Source organism: Prunus mume, linkage group LG1 (assembly GCF_029339155.1).
Source record: "Prunus mume cultivar Tortuosa linkage group LG1, ASM2933915v1, whole genome shotgun sequence".
Taxonomy (NCBI): Eukaryota; Viridiplantae; Streptophyta; class Magnoliopsida; order Rosales; family Rosaceae; genus Prunus; species Prunus mume.
In genome coordinates this window covers 5705999-5731295 of record NC_142698.1, presented here as the reverse complement: position 1 = coordinate 5731295, position 25297 = coordinate 5705999, and the positions used below count along the sequence as shown (strand labels likewise).

The following is a 25297-nucleotide window of genomic DNA, read 5'->3' as shown; positions in this document are numbered from 1 at the left end:
TTTAATAAACAAATTTAAACAAATTACTATAAAAAAATAACCTGTGGTACAAGGTAACTTCCAGGGGCTGAAATTTTACACCCATGCAATGGGAACTTTCGCTTTGACTAAATTCAAGAACACAAATATGAACTATGGTGAAAACAAAAAAAGTATAATAATCAAGGGATCTGGCTTTCTGGTTGTGAAGAAACTCCTTGAATCAGCTGTTCTATATTGCTCTCTCTCACTCTCTTTTTAGATTTATCCCCGACTGTTGTCACAACCTGTCGCTGAATTCTATACCTTCTCATCGACTTCAGAAGATTCTGATAAAGCACTGTTCTTTTGGGATTTGCTGCTTGGAAGACGCTCCTTGCCCCCTGGCTTGGATGAGGCGTTGCCGTACCAGATCATTCCCAATATCGCAATGAACATACCCATAACTACTTGATGATTGAGACCCTCTTTACCGAAGAAAATGAACCCTAGGATCAAGACTAGAATTGTCTTCATATGGCCAAGGACTTGAAATGACACAGCCGTAAATCTACCAATGCAGATGAACTGGCTGAGGTTGGTCCCTACCGCAATGGTGCAAGACAGGACAATTAACGACTGCAGGAAACAAACAGCATCGCAAATCACTAACCGTAGTCACAAGTTATAGCCAGCCATAAGCAAAATGTAGGTTGTCACAAGTCATAATAAGCAGCTGTTAGGAAAATGTATTTGCATATGTGCTCACAGGCATTCACGTTTCCAGCTCTATAAATTGTGGGATAATCCTACCATGGTTCACACACAACACCATTTAAACTCAATTCATTTTTATTTATCTGAAAAGACCTATGGTATTATGATCTTGCTAAAGTTTTCTTAACATTGAGGAATATTTGTACCAATCAGGCCCTAGGAGGGAAACACAGCTCTACAAGAGAAAAAAGTCACCTGTACACTTATGAAGGTAACCACAATGAAGAAACTGTGTATTAAACGAAACATGAAAATCAATTGATCTATACTTAAGAAGTATCACGATGATCACTTCTTTATTCGATTTTACTGGTAGAAAGAGAAAAAAAAAATCAACGACGGGTAAGGGAGTGTGTGTTGGTGTTTTTGTGTGTGAGTGAGAGAGATCTATTTATAAGCAAACATTTGGTTGTAGGATATCGTAGGCGATCATGCATCATCAATTACGTTCACCTTAGGATGAAGACATTAGGATAAACAGAGTAATGAGAGACGTTGAACATTCAGCAGAGTTATTGCACAGGAGAACCAGACTCCTATTTGTCAAGTTTTTGTCATTAAAAGGTTTTGATCAACGCTTAAAGTGGCAAAGAATTTTGTGCAGTAACATTGGCTCTTTTTCAGAGTGATACAATACAGAGACAGGAAAGATGGTTTCTATTCCTTACAAATAATATTGCAAAAACTAATTGACTTGGCACCATAAATCTCTTATGGAATCTGCCAAGCAAAATTTTCAGGTTCACCAGATTAGGAGCTGCCCCCATTGAGTAGACAGAAAATACATGAAGTAATTAACACAACCACGCATGTAGTGCTTACAATTGAAACAATAATCAACATTACATTGAAGCAATCAAGGATCTAGCTAGATAGACTCAATTAATATATCATGCAAATTTCTCATGTTATACAAGGAAAAAAAACCTAATAGGAAACCTGATAAGACTAACACTATTTTGAAGGGTTAACTATGATACTGAAAATAATGAACATGCAGTCACAAACAAAGACGTGTGTATAAGTATCAAAGCACATGCAACTGAGGATGAATAATGGAAGCACATATCACATAAGTGTGTAAAGGCTAAATGAATCATGATGTAATTGGGCCCAAATGTGAAGGCATGCTTGTATAGACTATAGAAACGTAAACCTTGCCATAAAATCTAGAAATAATAAGACCAACATATATGTAACTTACCATGGATATCAAATGATAGTCATACGCATAAACTATTTTATTTGTCAACCAGTAGTCCAAGAAGGGCCCCAATATCAGCAAAGATGCTGCCTGTACTGGCGCAGTATGTCCCAATAAGTTGAAAGATCCAAGCGAATACTTCCGTTGCAGAGAGTGTACATACTACACAAACATAGATATTGAACAATGTAACACAATGCAAGGGGATGTATAAAATCAGATCTGGCTAAGGTGGGGCTTGGAGTTAACCAACATGAGTCAATACAATCTTTCATTTAGGATCACATCCTAAACACAAACTGATCCTGATAATCAACATCTCACAGCCCCACCCATTTAGAAACAAAATGGTTATTATATTATGGTTAGTTGGTTAAATAACTTGAAATTTCTTTACTGGATACATGTTAAAAATAACAGGTAGAAATATGGAAACCCCAATGAAACTGAAACTTGATTCAGTTGGGCCCCAGGAGCCCAGGACTAACTTAACGACCCCTAACCCATTCCATCCTGGCGCTATCTATATAAGATTATGAATTCAGTTAAGAGTTACTTACATGCTGTTGCAGGGAAGTGCTCCAAACTGCCACTAAAGCAGCTATAAAACCCTTGGCGTTGACACTCACATCAGTAACAGTACAAACTGCAACACCGAGGAGAACCAATGTTATGCTTAGTTTTGTGCTCCTTGAGTATCGAACATTGTCCAAGACAACTTCTAGAAAACATGATACTGGGATCATAGTTAGCTTTGCGATCTGACAATAAAATTTGAAAGAAAAAGAACGTTAGCTTATCAAATCTATATCGAAGAAAGAGAAGTGTTCACTAGTTTACCAAAACTCACCTGATAGAATCCCACAGAGTTCCACATTAAACTCACATTCATTCCGACTATGGAGAAATTCGCAAATAAAACAAACTTCAAAAGATCAGGCAATGGTAGCTGAGAGGGCTGTATATATCCCAGCCACTTGAGAATAACTGTCAGTAAGGTTGTTGTGGCAAAATGCAGACCCGTTAATGTTGTAGCTGCATTATGTAGAGAAAAATGTCAACATGGATGAAAATCTTCTGGTACATTTACCCCAAAATAAAATCTTCTGTTTCTTTGGAAGCAGTATGTTAGACTATGAAGCATGCACACTACTAGAAGGTGGCCGTGCCTGTTACACATTAAGAATACACCTTGGACAGAGTCCACAGTAAATCATTTTGCATTTATATCCAGACCTACAGACTTGTTACTTTCTCCTTCAAGAAAAAAAGTATTTCCAAAATATGATTTAGAGGATTTTATTCCACTTAAGGACAGGGACACTCAAGTGCACAAAAGTCAAGCTCCTCATTGAGAAATTTTTTGCTTATAAACCAACCTTACAACTATAGTAGGATTAAACTTAAATAAAATGATATAGTTTTACAGAGAAATCTTTAAAAACTAATAAGAAACGTATATTCAAAGCGTACCCCATCCAAATCTTATCATCACTATATGCAATCTATCTTATTTAGTATGCAAAAATTGTTTGCCCATCATCCCTACATTTTGATCTTGCAACTGACAAGAAATGAGGGGCCTAGAGACTACAACAAATTGGAGGAAGAGCATTACACAGGTAAAGACTATAAGTCTACAACAAATTGGAACATCTCCATTACAAAGGTATTTTTGTTTATTTTCCTGCACCGACTTTCAGTTATAACTATTGGAACCTAAATCATTAAGTAGAATTAACATCTTTACATTTCATTGGGGGGAAATGGGGAAGTGATTACGGAGCATCAAGGGGAGTGAATACAATTTGGTAAAAAATATATATATAAAAAAGGCAATGTTCCGAAATGAAAGTGAATAAAACTTTTCCAACTCAGGAGAGGATAATAGAAACCCAAAGGCCAAGAATAAATAGTTTCATATAATTTACAAAAACTTAAAAATGTAAAACAGAAAACCTCCTTTTCGCCAATCAATATGATTCTAGGAACTAAAATCCTCAGAAATTGATAAATCTTCTAAACGAAGGCATCAAGAAGAAAAAAAAATTCAACTGATTAGATAGGCAATGTGAATGAAGAAATTCAATGAGTAAATCATGACAACAGAAACATACCGAAACTGAACCCATGAGTAGCCATCAATGATTTATTGACAATGATTATTCCAACAGATGTGACAACATTGAACAACCATGATGCAGCATCAAGAGACGCCTTCCTATCTGCTTTGCCTGCTGAAGTCATTTTTAACCTATAGCTTCAAATTGATCACCAGATTCTTCACTGCTCAGTCTTCATAAAGCTATGAGCTGAATATCATTGACCAATAGTTCTATCTGTGTAAAAAAGTTATGTTATTTAAGGAAAAAACAATATGAAGCATTCTCTTTGCGTGCAAGTAAACCCCAGAAAAGGCACAGCACTCTTTGACAATGCTGTACCAGATTATAATTTACTAGTTTACCAACGTATATTGAACATAAAACAAATTAAATGACAAGTCTGTGGGACAAAATGTTAAAAAATTCCCCCACCCACATATTGTCAGATTTGAAGAAAAACCCTAAAAAAAACTAATCAACTCTGGTCAACAGAAACTGAACTCAGCAGTTTCACATACCGTGCTTCAAATAAGCCAAATTGATCCCCGATTTGAATTCCTAGACTAAGATACTTCTAAGAAAGAACAAAGAATTATCAAATCGATGAATTCAGACTAGAAATAAAGAGAATGCCAGAACTAGAACATAGCAATACAGAAAATGGAAAACAAATTTCCGGAAACTGAAGCGGCATTATTATTACTATCCCACACAGATCCATAGAAAACCACAAGAAAACAAAGTATGATAATAATTTGAATTGCAAATCACATAGCCGAGAACAGTTCAATGGAAGTCAAGTCAAGCAAGCAAACCCGTTGCTCAGATGAAATGAAATTCCCGGGAAACAAAATTCGAGATGTGAAATGAAAAGCGGAAACAAAAGTGCGAAGCTCAGAGCACGAACCTCAGAAACGAAGAACACGAGGAAGGTTTGGAGAAGGCCTCGGGATCTGCGCAGTTAATAGGAGCCTGAGAGAACGTCAAGATATCAATGGCGTTTGTGAAATTGAGGAACGCCGCCCTCGCCATTAAAGACAGAGATGGAGACGTAGACTGTGAGGAAGTGAAAGAGCCGCTCTTACCTCTACGTTTTATCTTATTATTAATTAATTAATTTTTGTTTATTTTTTTAATGGGGTTAATTAATATTTTAATTGGGTTTTGATTTAGAGGAGGTGCTTCATTTTGTGCGCATTCCGTGATATAAGGAGCAAGGGAATATTTCTGGGATCTTTTTTGTTTGAGCAATAGCCATCCATCCCCGCATGCATACATACATATGGTTAGATTTTATTTTTTTTCCGGTAAATATCATGAGTTGTCGTCACATTCGAAGGGTGAGATTAATTCCATTCGGAGTTGATTTGCTCTTGGCCACAAAGTACTTCAACCGGTTTCAACTCCATTATTGAGGCAGGAAGATGGCGATTCTTAACCGCACCACACCTTGTGGTTGGTTGGATAATTTCTAAACGACATAAGTTTGAATGCTTTGATAACTTTTTTATTGTTTTTATAATTTTTTTATCACATAGGTAATAATAATATTAAAGGAGGGGAATTTGAACACATTATTTTGAATGCATAATAACTGCTTTTAACAAATTGAACTACAAGTTCCTTATGAAAATTTGACTACTATAATTGTCCTAAATGGTCTCCCACTTGAACACATTATCTCACATAGAATGTTTGGAGTGTATTTTTAAACATCGGGTTACCTTGTAAGCTAATATTTATTGAATTGGATTAAATTTTAATTTAATCACTGAGTATTTTATCACATACAAAATAGGTTTTTGATGTGTCTGGCTTGGCGCATGGTGTCATTTTCTCTCTATTTGTGCCATCTTTCTCCATTTCTTTTAATTGTTGTTCATGTGGTGATAGAGATGGGTTTGGTGAAAACCCAATTCTGCCTTTAATGATGGACCAAGTTGAACTTTCAACTATGTTTGGGCATAAATATATGCCTTACGAAAGATCATTTTCTTCCTTTTTTGTTAGGTATAATGGCCAAAAGATTCTTTTATTATTATTATTATTATTTTTATACAAGAGATATTCTATTTTAAATTAATCTAAATTACTGAAAGCACATTCGCTCTAATCAACTTGACTAAGATCACGTATGCAGAAATTAGGTATTTGCCTAACAAAAAAGAAACTTCGATTGATCCTTGTGAGCATATTCAACATTTCCTTTGATTATTTGCACTCTTCCAATATTGATATTGACTTCCCTGTGATACCTTTGTTTGTGTTGTAAGAAATTCTTTGGAATTGCTTACTGAAAACACAACCTGTCCGCCAAAGTGCCAGTTAATATGCCACAGATTAGATCTAAGGCTACATTATTTTAATCACATTGTTTTTACCTCGCCTCAAATCACTCCATTTAATACGTATAGCATCCTTTAAGTGATTCTAAAGTAAGAGAGTGTCAAATTTCATGCACTTTGTGGCTTTTTTTTTCATTTTTTTTTCCATTAATAAGATGGAGGCATGTTTACTTCAAAAACAAAAACACATATTTGCTTTCTCTTTCTAATTTTGGCGTACATGAGGGTGAAAAGCACTTTTTCTACTCAAAAGCTAGTCAAAAGATTTATATTTATATAACTATTTGTTTGTTTTAAGGAAAAATCTGTTCATAATATATTATCAGAGACAAATTCCGTTCAAAAGAGAAAATGTGGTTTTTTTTTTTTTTTCTAGCCAAGGACTTGTATTTGGCAGTGACCTTGAGAGAGAAGAATGATTGAGCTCTTTTGGATTAACTACAGTAAACCCTCATTTTGGATTAACTACAATAAACCCCCAAACTATGGGGGTCATTACAAACTCATCCCAACCTTTAAAGACTCGTTTGACCAGTATCCCAACTTCATGGAATCTTTCAAAATACACCTCCTTTAGAAAAACCGTTAAAAAATTTATTAACCACTGATATGGCAAAACAGGGTTCCATATAGACAAAAAATTAATATAAAATATCTTTAAAATAATTAAAATATCAAATCAAATAAAAAACCAACAAAAAAAGAGAAAATTCAAAATAAAAAAGAAAAAGTAAAGAAACAAAAAACACAAACCCAACTCTCACCCCTCCCCAACTCATCGTCCCAACCTCGCAGCACAAACACCGAGCCCTTTGATGCTTTCCCGCTAGAACAACCGTTAATGCCAACTCGCCTATTGTCACTGGAATCTTATCTCTCTCTCTCTCTCTCTCTCTCTCTCTCTCTCTCTCTAAATTTGCTCACCCAACACCCTAACCTAGCACTTGGAATTTTTGAGCCAACCCTAACCTCTTTGTTTTTTGGTTGAAATATGATAATATTAGAGCCCACCCAAAAAAACCTCCTCCGATCTCTATCGCAGTACCCATCTCTCTCCTCACACTATTGCCATGGCTCCAAGATCCACCTCCCCCTCCTTTTTGTTTTTTGGTTGAAAGATGATAATATTATAGCCCGACACCCTACACCCACCCTCTTCTAGGCACCCACGCCCCACACCAAGCAATCCCTCAACTTTCCCGACTCCATCACCCTATACCCTGACCCCAAATCGTACAAAATCAATCAACACTGGATCCACCCTCACCGATCGATTTCTCACCACACCTAGATGTTGATGTTGTCGCTTACCCAACCCCACAATCTCTCTGACGACATGCAAATCTCCTCCTCGAATAGCCAATCCCACATAGAAACAAAGAGAGATGGAGACAGAGAGAAAGAAGTGGTGCAGTGCGTCGGTGGTGGGGTTGAGGCTGGGCTAGGTTCGGGAGAGACAGAGAGAGGGGTGGAGGAGAGACTGAGATGAGCATAGAAGATGGTGAGTTTGGGTGGCTAGGTCTCTGGTATTGGTTGGGCAAGTCGTGGCTAGGGCTAGGTGGAGGTAGCTAGTTCTCTAGTCAACTATAGGTGTGCTAGGGACTATGGGATCTGGAGTTTGAGTTCGCAAGGGAGGATGGACTGATGAATGATGGGTTTTTCAATTCAATTTGTAAGACAATAACCACCCACCCAACAAAGTACCAAAAGCTTGTTGGCTAGCTTAATTTCATTGCATTATGAAATCATGTTGAGGGGATTTGTTAGAGTTGTTGTGGGTTAAGGTCAGGGAAAGCTTCAAGGAATGATGTGTCTCATGAAAGTGAGAGAGAGAGTGGGGGGTTTCTTAGCTAGGGGAGAGAGACAGAAGGGCTGCTTAGGTGGGGGAGAGAGACATAGACAGATACATAGATGAAGAGAGAAGGAAATAGAGGAGAGGGGAAGAGGTACAACGAACTCTTCCTCGTCAAAGAAGGAGTGCTGCGTTGAAATTTTTTGGGGGGAGGGCAGTTAGGGTTTGAGTGAGAGGGATTAGAGAGAGAGATATATATATATATATATATATTGGGATTTTGATTGTGATGTTGGCCTTTTGCATACTCAAGGTTGAACATAGTTCGGCCAAAATGGCCATAACACGTGCAACATCCAATATTTATTTTTTTATTTTTTTCTTCTTCCTTGAACTAAGAAAAAGATTACACCAAATATTCTCTACAAGTCTTTAACACATACAAGTCAAACTGAATTTTATGTAAAACATCAAAAGGAAAATTACTAAATCAAATATAAGTATTGGAGAAATGATGTCCCTTCTTAACCAAAGTATCGGTTGCCAAATTAGCCTCAAGAAAATTATCATTGATAGAAACTGAACTAAATTTGGGTATAAGCTGCCAAATATAGTGAACAACCGTTGTAGGATTCTAAAGAGGCAAAATTTCTAACGGTGCGTTTGGATGAAGGAAATAAACTTGGGATTTTGACAGAAGTGAGAATTTCAAAATTGACATAAACCATATCCCGTGTAGAACAAATAAATTTAGAAATTCCGCATGGGAAAAAACATGGAATTTGGAGGTTATAAATCCCAATTTTTAAATTCTATCTAAATAGTCATCATTTCTAAAATTTCAAGAGAGATTGAGTTTTTTTATTTATTTAAAAAAGATAATTTTACAATTAAAAGCTAAATTTTGTGTTTAAATCCATTAGCCAAACAAGAAACTTTACAAATACTAGAACATTAATTTCCATCATTTTAAATTCCATCATTTATGAATTTATTTGTACTTTTAAATTTCCTAATCCAAACACACTATAAATGACGTAAATGAAATTGTCCACTTTCTTTACAAAGAATTTGAATTAGAAGCTTAAAATCTCCTTCAATTTCTAAATGACACAAATGAAGTCGTCCTGGCCATAATAAAGTGCGGGAACACATATTTTGCTGGCCAATAAGAAGATGACACGTGAAAAAGGAATATCTCCCTAAATTAAGGGACCAATTTCCACCAAATCTCTTGGATTAATTCATATAATCTTTTTGGGTAAAAATAATCCTAACCAAATAAGGATTATTCTCCCAAAACCCTAGCATACAAGGAGCCTATAAATACATAGCTTTTTGTCGATTCTAGCAGTCGCCAACTGCACGGTCTCACGGCCTGATTTGATGCTCACTACCATGACGGTGCCATCGTGGATCATCCCAACATCACTACCCACGACCATCGTGGTGCTACTACCAATTTTGGGTTCATTGTGGAAAAATTACAACCTTTCCCTCCTTTGTCGTCGCGCTCAACGTACGCTCCCGTGTACACATTAACAAAATCCTAGCCTGTGTTCAATTAGGCTCAACACAATTCTCTCATTCTGATCCATAGTCAAGCAAAACTCAGTCTTAGAGTTGACCAGCTGACTCAAAGAGTAGATGACCAAAACAACTTGGTTGGACAGCTCCTTAACCAGATTGACTTGGTTTGAAACCTTGGCCTTGAGGAGAGAAGGATGGATGAACGCACCAACAGGCAGTTTGAGAGGTCCAAGGTAGGTAGAGCAGGATCGAGTAGTTAAGAAGAAGGATAAGAATGACCTGTCAGCGCGCAGGCATGTCACAAGCATCTGTAATCCCCGATCAAAGTAGATCGAGTGCTCATTCAAGATTATGTCTAAGGACCAATGTACATGAGAGGTTGGGCCCACGATCCGATGTCTATGCTGCTTTGGGACCACCAAGAAATGTTCATGAGAGGCTAGGCCCCTAGAGAGGTCAATCCATCGACCCTCGTCATGAGGTATATGAAGAGGAGCATTACTTGACCTACTATGGAAGAACCAACTCACGTCGACAAGCCACAGAGAACCCTCGCAAGCGTAGTCCACTAATACGCCACATAGGCAAGACGACCGATGAGGTCAGCCCTCAAGAGTCAACGAAGAAGTTAATCAGCGAAGCCTACATCATGAGAAACACCGATGTGAACCATGTGTCTTGCTAGTAGAGGACGGCGAGAAATTCGTTAATGATTGACTTTGTGACTTGAAAATCATAGGAGATTTAGAGGATACCCTACGTAAAGAGATAGACTAAGTGAACTCCTCTCTGTTCACTAGTGAGATTGAGCGTGTTGCTCCCCCGAAGTGGTTCTCAATGCCATCCTTCACCATATTTAAAGGAGATTCCAACCCCGAAAGCCATATCAAGCATTTCAAGAGTGCTATGATCCTGTACAAGGTTGAAGATGTGTTGATGAGCAAGGTGTTTGCAATGACCCTGCGAAGAGCAGCGTAAAACTAGTTCCATACCCTAACATCCGAGTTGATCGGTAGTTTCAAGGAGCTGGCTCTTGTCTTCTCCAATGAGTACACTTCTTACCGGACGATCAAGAAGAACCCTAACCATCTGTTCAACATATGCAAGAAGCATGATGAATCCCTCTGATACTGCATCAACAGATTCAATGTAGAAAAAGCGAAAATCATAAGATACGATGACCGAATCGCGTCTTCTACCTTTAAGAAGGGCTTGTCGGCCAAGCACGACTTATATCATGAGCTGACTATCACACCCAACTAGACTCTGGCAAAGGATCGAATCATCGTGAAAATGTTTGTGGAATGCTACGTGCTCTGGGATGATGATCGAATCACCGTGAAAAAGTCTACCCGCAGGCAAATCAAAGGAATGACAAGTTCAGCAATATGAACAATGGCAAGCACAAGTTGCAACCCCAAGGAGATACTCTAGCATATGAGAACTACACTAAGTTCTCCATCCCAGTACATCAAATTTTAGCCTAAGTGAAGGACAAGCCCTGGGTGAAGAGACCACCACCCTTAAAGGGAGATCCGACCAATAGGGATACCATAAGGTACTGTACCTTCTATGGGACACAAGGGCATCACACAAACGACTACTTTGCTTGGAAAAACACCTCGAAAAACTGGTGAGAGAAGGCCACCACACCTCGAAGAATGGAAAAAACATCATCAGGCGATGACAAGAAGATGCTCAGCCTAATGGATGAAGAAGAGCACGCAAGTACAGTTCATATCGATAAGCCGAATAGAATAAGTAGAAAAAGTAGATCTCGTTCTTGATAGTCGAGCAGACCAGAAAAGAAAGGAATAACTACCCCATAATAGCAATCAAATAGTCAGGACCATGGTGAGGGAATCTGTCCGGAGGTATCTCTCTCTCTCCTTAAAAAGGATAGAAACTCAAGAATGACATTGAGCTAGTACCCTTTAATCTTAACAAGCTAGAAAGAAAAGCGCGGATTGGCTCTCGCCTAAGCTTAGAGGAGAATGTGGAGCTGGCCACCTTCCTCAAGAACAACAAAGACGTGTTTGCTCACTATGTGACATGCCAGGAATTGACCCATAGATCATCAGTCATCGACTGCATGTCAACCCAACCAATAAGCTAGTGACACAGAAGAGGCGTAACTTCGCTCTCGAGTGAGTTGTAAGCATTGAAGCCGTGATTGACAAGCTCCTAGCTGTAGCCGTGATTGACTCTTACTCAAAGTGGCTGGCCAATATTGTTATGATGGCAAAGAAAGACCAAGGAAAGTGGAGAGTGTGTAACCGACAAGCTTCATGTATGCATACTTCGGCTACAATTAAATCATGATGCATGAGGATGATAAAGCGAAGACTTTTTTCATAATCGAAAGAGGCACATACTACTACAAAGTCTGCCTTTTAGCTGAAAAAAGCTAGAGCGATGTATTAAAGGCTTATGAACAAGATTTTCAAAGAGCACATCAGCAAGACTATGAGGGTTTACGTAGATGACATGCTGATCAAAGTTCCCTATTGAGTGGACCACATCACGAACCTTGCCCAAACTTTTGGCGTACTCAGAAAATATCACATGAGTTTGAATCTAAGCAAGTGCATACTTGAAGTCTCATCCAATCGATTCTTGGGATACTTAGTCATCCAAAGAGGGATCAGAGCACATCCCAATCAAATCAAGGTCATCCTCAACATGTAGTCGCCTACCATAACGAAGGAGATAGAATAGTCGCTCTCAACCGATTCCTCTCGAGATCTACAAACAAGTGCATGCCATTCTTCAAAGCCTTGAAGAAAGGACAAAGAGACAAGTGAGATGAAGAGTGTGAAGTAGCTTTTCAAAACTTGAAAAACGACCTCAATTCACCTCCCTTGCTCTCAAAACCCTTACCTTACCATGCGAAGATTTTTTCATCTACATAGCGGTGTCCAACAACAGTTAGCTCAGCTATCATCCAAGAAGAGTTGGGGCCACAACATCCAATATCAAACACGTCAAAAACCCTTCTCGATGTAGAGACTCGCTATTCGAAAACAGAAAAGCTTATTTTATCCCTTGTAGTTTTCGTAAGAAAATTGAGACCCTACTACCAAGCTCATCGGATCATTGTCATGGCCAACTTTCCTTTGATATTGATTCTCCATAGCCCCAAGCTATAGAATTGAGTCAGTACGACCTCTTCTACCGGTCGAAGACTGCTATAAAATCCATAGGCTAGATTTTGTTGCCTAATTCACCTCATCAACTGAAGAATAAAAGCTGGTCAACAAAAACAAGGAAAATTTGAGAGTAGACATATTGAAAAAAATCCATTTATAAAGGCAAAGAAATAAAAATGGAGTATTTACAACGGCTTGAAAATATTGACTACCAAATATTTAAACATTAATCATCAACAAGTGAAAGAAAATATCACTTCTCTGATAAAAACATTGCTCATAAATTATGTTCTAAGGACAGAAAAGGGAGCATATCATATTATCAACTCATTAACATCATTTGATATTAGACACATCTTAGCATATGTTACTTGAAGATAAATATCCACTGCCACATTGAGGTATGATAATTTTAAGGATATCTGTGCGAAAACGAAATTAGAATATTAACAAAATAATATAGTAATAAGTAAAGGGACAACCAATTGTATTTTGGATTCATAAATTTGGATTGAGTAGCCCAACTTTCAAACGTCGTATGTGCATGCTCTTTAAAGATAAGTCTGCACATATGCACTTAATAATCATCACCATTTTGTATGTCGGTTTGATCATATACAATTAGGTGCAATGAGTTGTTATTCCAACGTGTTGAGCGTAACCATTAATCAACTATTCATATTTCACAAGAATTGAACAAGTGATAATATGCTCGTTTTTACTATACTCCCCGTAAAGCAGTTAGACTTATTGAGCTTGATTTGCTTCCCGGCAATATAATAATTGAGTTGACTCGAGTCTGCATGTTGGAAAATGAATTAGTAACATAAATTACAAAAGCAATAAATTAATAAAGGTAAAGAAATAGAAATGAAGCACTTACAACTGCTTGAAAATAGTCATGACCAAGTCTCTGATTATTAATCATCAACAAGTAAAAGAAAACATCACTTCTCAAATAAAAACATTCCTCATGAATTATGTTCCAAGGACGGAAAGGAAGCCGACCATACTATCAACTCATTAACATAATTTGATATTAGACACATCTTAGCATATGTTACTTGAAGATAAACATCCGTGGCCACATGGAAGCATGATAATTTTAAGGACATCCGTGAGAAAATAAAATTAGAATATTAACAAAATAATATAGTAATAAATGGAGGGAAAATTTTTTGTATGTTGGATTCATTAATTTAAATTGAGTAGTCCAACTTTCAAAGCTCGTATATGCAAGCTCCGTAAAGATAAGTATGCACGTATACACTTAATAATCATCACCATTTTGTACGTCGGCTTGACCATATACAATTAGGTGTAGTGGGTTGTTATTGCGACGTGTTGACTGTAACCATTGATATGCTATTATTATTTCACATGGATAAACCAAATGATGATTTGCTCGCTTTTAATTACTTGAGGGTCTTACTATACTTATCGTAAAGAAGTTGGGCTCAAATTGTTCTCCGACCATATAATAATTGATTTTGCTCGAGTGTGCATGATGGAAAATGAATTAGTATCATAAATAAATAACAAAAACAATAAATTAATAGAGGCAAAGAAACAAAAATGAAGCACTTACAACCTGCTTGAAAATAGTCACGACCAAGACTCTGAATATTAATCATTAGCAAGTAAAAGAAAATATCACTTATCATATAAAAACATTCCTCATGAATTATGTTCTGAGGACGGAAAGGGAGCCGACCATACTATCAACTCATTAACAACATTTGATACTAAACACATCTTCGCAAATGTTACTTGAAGATAAATATCCGGGGCCTCATGGAGGCATGATAATTTTAAGGACATTTGTTCGAAAACAAAATTAGAGTATTAACAAAATAATATAGTAGTAAGTGGAGAGTTGCCCAACTTTCGAGGCTCGTAGGTGCAGGCTCCGTAAAGATAAGTCTGCACGTATGCACTTAATAATCATGATCATTTTTTATGTTGGCTTGACCATATACAATAAGGTACAGTGGGTTGTTATTGCGATGTGTTGACTATAACCATTGATCGGCTATTATTATTTCACATGGATAGAACAAGTGATAATTTGCTTGCTTTTAATTACCTTTGAGCCTTACTATATTTTCGATAAAGCAGTTGGGCTTATTGGCCTCAATTTGCTCTCCGACCACATAATAATTGATTTTACTTGAGTCTGCATGAAGGAAAATGAATTAGTAATATAAATAAATAACAAAAAAGAATCAATTAATAAAAGCAAAGAAATAAAAAAGAAGTCTCTGATCATTAATCATCATCAAGTAAAAGAAAAAATCACTTCTCATATAAAAACATTCCTCATGAATTATGTTCCGAGGACGGAAAAGGAGCCGACTATACTATCAACTCATTAACATCATTTGATATTAGATATATCTTAGCATATGTTACTTGAAGATAATTATCTGTGGCCGCATGGAGGCACGATAATTTTAAGGACATTCATGCGAAAACAAAACTAGAATTTTAACAAAATAATATAGTAGTAAGTTAAGGGACAATTTTTTGTATGTTGGATTCACCAATTTAAATTGCATTGCCCAACTTTCAAGGGTCGTATGTGCAGGTTCTGTAAAGATAATTCTGCACCTGTGCACTTAATAATCATCACCATTTTGTATGTCGACTTGACCATATACAATTAGGTGCAGTGAGTTGTTATTGCGACGTGTTGACTGTTACCATTGATCGGCTATTATTATTTCACATGGATAGAACAAGTGATAATCTGCTCGCTTTTAATTACCTGAGAGTCCTACTACACTTCCCGTAAAGTAGTTGAGCTTGTTGGGCTCAATTTGCTCTCCGACCACATAATAATTGAATTTACTCGAGTCTGGATGATGGAAAATAAATTAGTAACATAAGTAAATAACAAAAATAATCAATTAATATAGGTAAAGAAATAAAAATGAAGCACTTATGGCCGCTTGAAAATAGTCACGACCATGTCTGTAAATATTAATCATGAGCAAATAAAAGAAAACATCACTTCTCATATAAAAACATTTCTCATGAATTATGTTCCTAGGGCGGAAAGGGAGCCGGCCATATTATCAACTCATTAACATCATTTGATACTAGACACATTTTCGCATATGTTACTTGAATATAAATATATGTGGCCGCATGGAGGCATTATAATTTTAAGGACATTCGTGCGAAAACAAAATTAGAGTATTAACAAAATAATATAGTAGTAAGTGGAGGGAAAATTTTTTATATGTTGGATTCAACAATTTAAATTGAGTAGCCCAACTTTCAAGGCTCGTAGGTGCATGCTCCGTAAAGATAAGTCTGCATGTATGCACTTAATAATCATCATCATTTTGTATGTTGGCTTGACCATATACAATTAAGTGCAGTGGGTTGTTATTGCGACATGTTGACTATAGCCATTGATCGGCTATTATTATTTCACATAGATAGAACAAGTGATAATCTACTCGCTTTTAATTACCTTTGAGAACTACTATATTTTCGATAAAGCAGTTAGGCTTATTGGCCTCATTTTGCTCTCCGACCACATAATAATTGATTTTACTCAAGTCTGCATGATGAAAAATAAATTAGTAATACAAATAAATAACAAAAAAGAATCAATTAATAAAAGCAAAGAAATAAAAAAGAAGTCTCTGATTATTAATCATCAGCAAATAAAAGAAAAAAAATAACTTCTCATATAAAAACATTCCTCATGAATTATGTTCCGAGGACGGAAAGGGAGCCGACTATACTAACAACTCATTAACATCATTTGATATTAGACACATCTTAGCATATGTTATTTGAAGATAAATATCCGTGGCCGTATGGAGGCACGATAATTTTAAGGACATTCATGCGAAAACAAAACTAGAATTTTAAGAAAATAATATAGTAGTAAGTTAAGGGACAATTTTTTGTATGTTGGATTCACCAATTTAAATTGAGTAGCCCAACTTTCAAGGGTCGTACGTGCAGGCTCCGTAAAGTTAAGTTTACACGTATGCACTTAATAATTATCACGATTTTGTATGTCGGCCTGACCATATACAATTAGGTGTAGTGGGTTGTTATTGTGATGTGTTGACTCTAACCATTGATTGTCTATTATTATTTCACATGAATAAAACAAGTGATAATCTGCTCGCTTTTAATTACCTGAGAGTCCTACTATACTTCCCGTAAAGCAGTTGGGCTTGTTGGGCTCAATTTATTCTCTGACCACATAGTAATTGAATTTACTCGAATCTACATGATGGAAAATAAATTAATAACATAAATAAATAACAAAAACAATCAACTAATAAAGTCAAAGAAATAAAAAAGAAGCACTTACAACCGCTTGAAAATAGTCACGACTAAGTCTCTGATTGTTAATCATTAGCAAGTGAAAGAAAAAATCACTTCTCATGTAAAAACATTCCTCATGAAATATGTTCCGATGATGGAAAGGGAGTAGACCATACCATCATCTCATTAATATCATTTGATATTAGACACATCTTAGCATATGTTACTTTAAGATAAATATCCATGGCCGCATAGAGGCATGAAAATTTTAAGAACATACCCACATTGATTTTGATGACAAGAACAACCATAGAGATTTCACAGTACTACAATTATTTAAGGCTACGTGAGCTTGAAGCACTATTTAGTATCCAGTGTGTGCCCCATGACACCAAATAACATTGCCTACATCATTTATGACAAAGCTAAAAGTCTACTTCCTTCACTTGCAATGAATGAGAGGTTGTTCGGAGGTGGACCTATGAAGCTAGTTATAATATAGTAATAAGTGGAGGGACAATTAGGTGCAATGGGTTGCTATTGCGACGTGTTGAGCGTAACCATTAGTCAACTATTATTATTTCACATAGATAAAACAAGTGATAATCTGCTCACTTTTAATTACCGGGGAGTCCTATTATACTTCCCGCAAACCAGTTGGGTTTATTGGGCTTAATTTGCTCCCGGACCATATAATAATTGAGTTTATTTGAGTTTGCATTTGGAAAATGAATTAGTAACATAAGTAAATAACAAAAATAATCAATTAATAAAGGCAAATAAATAGAAATGAAGTACTTACAACTGCTTGAAAGTAGTCATGGCCAAGTCTCTGATTATTAACCATCAACAAGTAGAAGAAAACATCACTTCTCATATTAAAACATTCCTCATGAATTATGTTCCGGGATGGAAAGGGAGCTGACCGTACTACCAACTCATTAACATCATTTGATATTAGATACATTTTAGTATATGTTACTTGAAGATAAATAGTGGCCACATGGAGGTATGGTAATTTTAAGGACATCCATGTGAAAACAAAATTAGAATATTAACAAAATAATATAGTAATAAGTGGAGGGACAACTTATTGTATGTTGGATTCACCAATAGAGATTGAGTAGCCCAACTTTCAAAGGTCGTATGTGCAGGCTTCATAAAGATAAGTCTGCATGTATGCATTTAATAATCATCACCATTTTGTACATCGGCTTGACCATATACAATTAGGTGCATTGGGTTAATATTGCAATGTGTTGACCATAACCATTAATCGGCTATTATTATTTCACTTGGATGAAACAATTGATAATCTGCTCGTGTCTAATTATCTAAAAGTTCTACTATGCATCCCATAAAGCAGTTTGGCTTATTGGGCACAATTTGCTCTTCGACTATATAATAATTGAGTTGACTCGAGCCTGGATGATGGAAAATGAATTAGTAACATAAATAAATAACAAAAATAATCAATTAATAAAGGCAAAGAAATAGAAATGTGATATAAAAATTATTTCATACATTTTTATTATCTTTCTCTTAGATTCTTGCTATGTTCTTGAGTGAGTTTAGTCTATTTTTACTTAGTTTTGTATTTTACTAGGTTTGAAGAGTAAATATGGAAAAGCAAGCAAAAAGAGCAATTTTGGGATTCAAATATAGTGTGAAATCCTAGGAGCAGAATGTGCTGTGCAGAACAGTCAACTTGAAAGAATATAATGTACTTCCTCAGAGTGAACCAGATGTTGACCCTTATGTATTTGGAAAAATACGGATGTTAGCTTTCTGCAGAATTTTACGATTTGTGATTCGGACGTGTGTGGATAGAATTGTGGCCGTTTTAGTATAGACAGTTATGGCAGAATGTGTTCTGCGGGTTTTGTAAAATAATTCTTTTGAAGTTCAATCCTTGGAGTTTAATTTGTGTCAATTACATTTGGGAAGTGTCTACAAGGATGCAAGGTTATTTTCTAAGGTCTGATCCTATATTCAGAAGGATTTTGGATGCCAACTCATCAAAGACAATTGAAGCCAAACTAGGAAAGCATGGTTACCAAGTCAAAAGAGGATTCAACCCATATACTTTATTTATAATCATAATAATATTAATTAATGATAAGTAATAACCTTTAAAGAAAATCCCATATCGAAAAAATTTCCAATCTAAACTCATTATGCAAAAAATTCCATATTAAAAGAACTAAATACGGTTAAAAACAAATGACCACTTAAATTACTAATAATCATAACCGAGGCTCACTTTCACAATCCACCAATCCGATATCCCAAGCTCGCCCATTCCATAACTCCAATTGTCTATATAACATCCAAGAATTTCTTTAAGATACTATAAAACAAATCTTAAAATTCCAACATAGTCAACATAACTCAAATAACGGCCAAGCCGCATTAATAAGGTTGTTCTAGTACTAAGAGTGAAACTACTTCGGAAGACTCATGGTCAACCGGGTCTGCGGGGCCCACAACCTCTATTTTACGATCCGAACGTTTCTATGGGTTCCACAAGGTTTAGGAAACACGTCCTGCATATTTGGTCCGAATCGGACGATCGGATCACTCGCGATTGGATGGTTATCATTTAAAGCAAACTTTAAGTTATTGAATTGGAATATCCTGGGCGCCGATTCAAGATCCGCCAATTCCTACACAATCATAGGAATGTCTAGATCAACATATATGAAAATGGAGTCAATCCAATGGTTCGAACATGTCAAACTCGGATAACGCCTAATATGCGATATCCGATCGATGATCAAAGATAACCAAATTCATATATGAGCATACCGTCATGCTCGGGACTACATGAGGATGATTTTAGGACACAAGGACCGGCCAAAAAGTGGCCCACAAGCCTCCATACGATCGGCAGTGCGTGGGTGTCCAAAACGATTTCGACGATTGGAAAATCTTCAAACCGCCGGTCAAGACTTATACCTACATGATCAGCACATAGAGTGGAGCAACTTTTGTTCTTGGACCTACCCTAAAAAGTCGACGGAAGTGGTTGGAATCGGAGGCCGAAACCGGCCAAAACTTCCATTGCTTAAATCACCACCAAAACGTAAAAATTTCTCCTAAATAACACAACCAGCAGCTAGAACACATTGAGAGGATAGAAAAACATACGAAGTTAGCAAAATTTGGTAACTGGAATCACTTGAATGAGCTTCCGAAAAATTACGTAAAATTAGGTCATTTTTGACCTTTTTTGGCAATGGCAACGGTGGATCGAGGCTAAGGAGGGGTGAGACTAGAAGAGGAAGTTGAGCCGGTCATTTTGGTACCGGTCTCATGGCCAAAGGTGACTGGATGTGGTGGTGGGCCGGTTGGAGGTGCTGCCCACAAGAGAGAGATGGAGATATCAGAGAGAGAGAGAGAGAGAGAGAGAGAGAGAAGAAGAAGAAAAAAAAAATCTGGGTTTTTAAAATTTCAACTTTGAGTTATTTATAGTTTTGCCAATGCACTTCCATTGGTTGTAATTTCTTCATTACAAGTCCGATTTGAGCCAACTACGTGTCTACAAACTCATATCGATGCGCTCTACGCAACAGTACCATCTATTTCCCCAAAATCCTACCAAATTAAAATGAAACCAAAATAACCCTATCATGAGGAAAAAATTGTAATTTCAAAATTAATTAATTAAAAATTGGGTCAGGATGTTAATATGCCCTTCAGTTCTAGGCAATGGCATTGGCCTAACCACAAGCTCATTGTCCAATGCAAGCTTCTTCTAGGCCTCGAAAATCCCTTTCAGCTTCAATGCCTGCACATTACTCTTATCGTTTATCACCTCATATTCCACTATAGTAACATGCTTGGCCTCAAGCTCAGAATCCAAAGCCTTCCCCAACTCGAAACTCTCCCTATCCGTTTTGGACTCTTTCTTTGTCTTACTTCGGCTAGGGGACTTTCGCTTCTTCTTCTTCTTCGACCTCAAGCGATCCTCTGAATTCGAATTTGTGGCTTTCATTTTCTTCGCTCTCATCATAATCGCTACTGCTATGCCTACTCTTCCTTCTTCTTCTCATTTCTCCTTTGCTCTTGCTCCTCTCTCTAGACTTCTTTTTCAGTATGCAATCATCTTTTTCATCAGATTCGAATTCATCATCACTCTTGCTCTCCGACTCGCTATCACTATACTTGGAATTCCTACCCCTAAGCTTAGAACTCAAACCCTTCTTCCTCTTCCTCGACCTCAAATCCTTCTTTTCAGACTCCGATTCAGACTTGGCCTTCTTGCCTGATTCACTCTTTTTCTCCTCACCGTACCGCAATGAAATCTCATCAGCCTTGTCCTCCAATTCGAATTCATAGTTCCCAACCCTAAGCGGGCTAGGCGTCATATTCCAAATACAATGCTTCAACGTCTTCCTCGGCTTCTACCTCTTGAGCCTTCTATACTCCTTGAAGTTCAGCCCGTTCAGTTCCTCGTCGAACTCCAATGACTCTGATCACCTTCCATTCCGGTCCATTCAGTTGCCTCCCCTCCCTAATTTGTTAAGCAAAGAGTCTAGGCATCCATTAGCCCTAGGGCTTCGTCTAGAGTTTGGGTAATCGGGCATTGAATAGAAAGAGAGCTCAAAGCCACATTGGAGAGATTGGAGAGAAAAAAGAAAGGGCGTCTTTCATGGTGACGATGAAACAATTCGCTCCCAAAACCCTAGTTTTGAAAATAAGGTTGTAGAGAATGGAAAAAGTTATCATAGCTTTAGGGAAAATTTGCAAACGGAAGGGTAGCTCGAGAGAAAATTCTTCATAGGATCCCGATATGTGAACCCAACATATGCTAATTTTTTTTCTTTAGGTGCGGTGGAGAAAGAGAGTGTGAAACAGAGGGGATGTAGGATTGGGGCATAGTTTATATATATATATACATCCTTCTATTGAGGATCCCTCAAATAATTTTATTTGAGGGACGCCCTTTAGGGTACCCTACAATTCTTTTTCCAATGATCAAAACCATCTATTTTTTGGGTCTTCATTCATAGATCATCCTTACAAAAAATTAGACAATTTGGAAACCGTTTCGACATCCAATTGTGTCCTACAAAATCAATGAACACGGTACTTCAAGAAAGTATTAAAATTTCAATAACTCAATTGAATGATCAAATGATATCGGATTCAAGTGATTTTTTGTAGAGATGATCTTTGAATGTGTATCTACAAAATAGACGGTTTGGATTAGTGAAATACAATCTGGAGTGGGCCCTACAAGGGGTGTCCCTCAAATAAGCTTATTTGAGGGATCCCTCAATGGAAGCTCTCTATATATATATATATTAAAACTTTATAATTAATGTATTAACAAAAATGAGAATGACTATAAAAATTCATAATAAAATATAAAAAATTACTGTTATATTAATATTTTTTTTGTTGGTCAAACACTCACATAGTAATTACATGATACATTTAAAAGGAAAAATCAAAATTAAAGGAAGTTACATATATATTGTTACCATGGTCAAATCCCACGTTGCCTTCTGAAAGTTAAAGTGACCTACTTTGTCTCTTTCACCAAGGTTTTATGTTCCACATTGCCCCCTGCCGTTAGCTCCATCCAGAAGTGTGTCAAATTTTGATGTAGGATGAAATATGAGTCCATTATGGTGCGAAAAGTTAATTAAAATAAAGTAGCTCAAAGTTGGAAGGAAATAGTACAAGAGAGGAAAATTCCAATTAAATTCCAATTATGGTGCTAGGAAAAGAAGGAGCGCGTATTGTTGAGATTTTCTAATTGATTGAGGAAGTTATGATTCTATGAAGATTTGTATTTATGTTTAATTTTTTATTTTGAAGAATAAGTTATCTATTAGGAAAATCCCAACGATATGCCTTCCTTCTTTTCTTGACGCCATAATTGACATTTAGTTGGAATTTTCCTCTCTTGCATGATTTCCTTCCAACTTTGAGTCATTTTATTTTAATTAATTTTTCATACATAATTGACCCATATTTCATCATACATCAAATTTGATGACGTGGAAGGGGTGTTTAAGTAATTTTATACATGTTAGTTATTTTACATTTAATATGTACATTTAAAAGAAAGAAATTGTTGAGACGGACACCTAGCAAAATACAATTGCAAGAACAAAAAAGAAACTTCGTAAGTCACGAGAAAAAAAAAAAGAAACTTTGTTAGTTGTGTGATAAAAAAATGAGCATCTAAAAAATACAATTGCAAAAATAGAAATAAAAAATTAAACTTTTTAAGTATATTAATAAAACTTAGTTGCAGTGTGGTAGCACTGTTTTGCTATTTTTAGCTAATAATGTTATGCCACATGGATGTGTTATCACTCGTATCATAGCATTATTGGCCGAAAATAGCAAAATACTGCTATTCCCATTTCATGAAAGTCTTAGTGCATTAATTATTTGTTTAAGTGATTTTTAAAAAAATTTGGGAAATTCAGCCTGTTTGGTAACCTATGAGAAAATCACTTATTGTTAAAAATTGTTATGGGAGAAAGTAATAAAGGAAAGCAACTAATGAGTTGCTTTCAATTTCTGATTATGCAGTAATCAAATTTGAGGAGGTGTTAGGTTTAATAAAAATTATAAAATTATGAAAATACCCCAAAATGATTTCACGCTCTCCTCTTCGTGTGTCTTCTCCTTCCGACGCCACAGAGCACTCTTCTCCTTCTCTTCTATTCTTCTTCCATTTTTTTTCTGGTTGAATCAATTGAAGCACACTCCTTGGATAGAAAAGTGAAAGTATTTTTGTTTTTACCAAACACTTGGATAGAAAAGCCATTACAATATAATGCCCCTTTTAGTCATTATACACAACTCACAACACTTTAACACAAAAATTTACCAAATACTCATAAACTAATTATTGTACCAACATCACTTTTGACAAAAAGTTTACCAAATGCTAAACTGCTTTCTTTCACAACTAATTTTTTTTTCACAACAAATTTGACAACGATTACTTTTACAGACAATAATACCAAGAGTCTGCTATTTCCACTCACCTGTCCTATTTTCCCACCCACCTTATCTTCCCACCCACCATATAACTTTTAAAAAACACAATCCTATTTTTCCACCCACCAATATTCCTAAAATACCCTTTTAATTATTACCTCATTTCCTCTCTCCTTTTATTCTCTATGCTCACGTCTTCTCTCTCTCTGATGGCCCACACATCTCTTTCATTTTTGTTGTATCTTATTTTTCATCTCTCACGCTTTATCTCTCTCCGTCTGTCATGTTTACTATAAATCTCTCTTTGCCTCAATGAAAACCACACCATCTCTCAAATCAAACTTCCCCTGGTACAACAAGACTTGTCCTTCTTCATCAAATATTTTCACCATGTATTTCACACTCTTCATCACATCTTCATGCAAAATATCCCCCCACCAAATCACTGCATTCCTAAAAAACCAACGACTCATTAACCCCAAAAGCCTTCTTCACCTTCTCATGCCTCAAAAATATTCTCATCCAAACTAGTTTTGTAAGGAACGTTCTTTGTGTAATCAACAAAGCCCAAATCATAGAATTGTTGATTCATCCTCAAGTTTTCAAAATTTTAATTTGTTTAAGAAAAAAAATTAGAGTTCAAAAAATACTCATCTCCCAATGCTTTAAGTAATCGTAAATATCTTATAAATTATGTTCAAATAGGATTTCCTTACTTTTTTGCCAAAATTGTTCTCTTCAACGTTGATTCTCTTGTTGTTTTCTTCTTCATAAACAATTTGATTGAATGAATAGAAAGGAGAAGAAAATTATTTGCGAATTAAGTTCTGAGCACTGAAAAGTCATAAGAGGCATCATGAGCAAGGAGTCGTAGCTTTCTTGTGTTTTTTTTCTTTCTGTCAAACGATAGGGTTCGTTCGTGAGAACTTGAAAAGTCAACGTCTTTTTTCTTTCTCTATTTTTTTTTTCCTTAATTCCCTTTAAGTCATTTTACAATATGGTTAAATTTATCTTTAAAATAGGACATGTGGGTGGAAATAGCAGCACTCTAATACTAAACTGGCCTTAATCACAAACGAGGCCTAACAACCCAGAAGATAATCCAAATTCCAAATTAGCCGAAATACGGGTCAAAATTGATGTTGACGAAAAAGGAAAATAAACCCAAAATA

The 25297-nt window shown here is 36.2% G+C and overlaps 1 protein-coding gene and 1 pseudogene across 1 annotated transcript; both read right to left on the bottom strand.

Annotated features, from left to right (window-relative positions):
- Positions 1-5114, bottom strand: NST-K1 (nucleotide sugar transporter-KT 1). Its single transcript, XM_008234112.2, has 6 exons — positions 4952-5114; positions 4057-4278; positions 2790-2974; positions 2500-2700; positions 1940-2101; positions 1-597 (listed from the first exon to the last, which is right to left on the bottom strand). The coding sequence occupies exons 2-6, from the start codon at positions 4184-4186 to the stop codon at positions 280-282; spliced, it is 996 nt and encodes a 331-aa protein (XP_008232334.1). The 5' UTR covers positions 4187-4278; positions 4952-5114; the 3' UTR covers positions 1-279.
- A 15535-nt stretch (positions 5115-20649) lies between these two features.
- LOC107880401 (uncharacterized) lies at positions 20650-21988 on the bottom strand (annotated as a pseudogene).
- Positions 21989-25297: the final 3309 nt, after the last annotated feature.

Coding starts and splice junctions, on each gene's coding strand:
- NST-K1 (XM_008234112.2), bottom strand. CDS start 4,186: ATGACTTCAGCAGGCAAAGCAGATAGGAAGGCGTCTCTTGATGCTGCA. Junction 2,102..2,499: donor GCACTTCCCTGCAACAGCAT/GTAAGTAACTCT, acceptor ATGTTTGTGTAG/TATGTACACTCTCTGCAACG. Junction 598..1,939: donor ACTATCATTTGATATCCATG/GTAAGTTACATA, acceptor TGTTTCCTGCAG/TCGTTAATTGTCCTGTCTTG.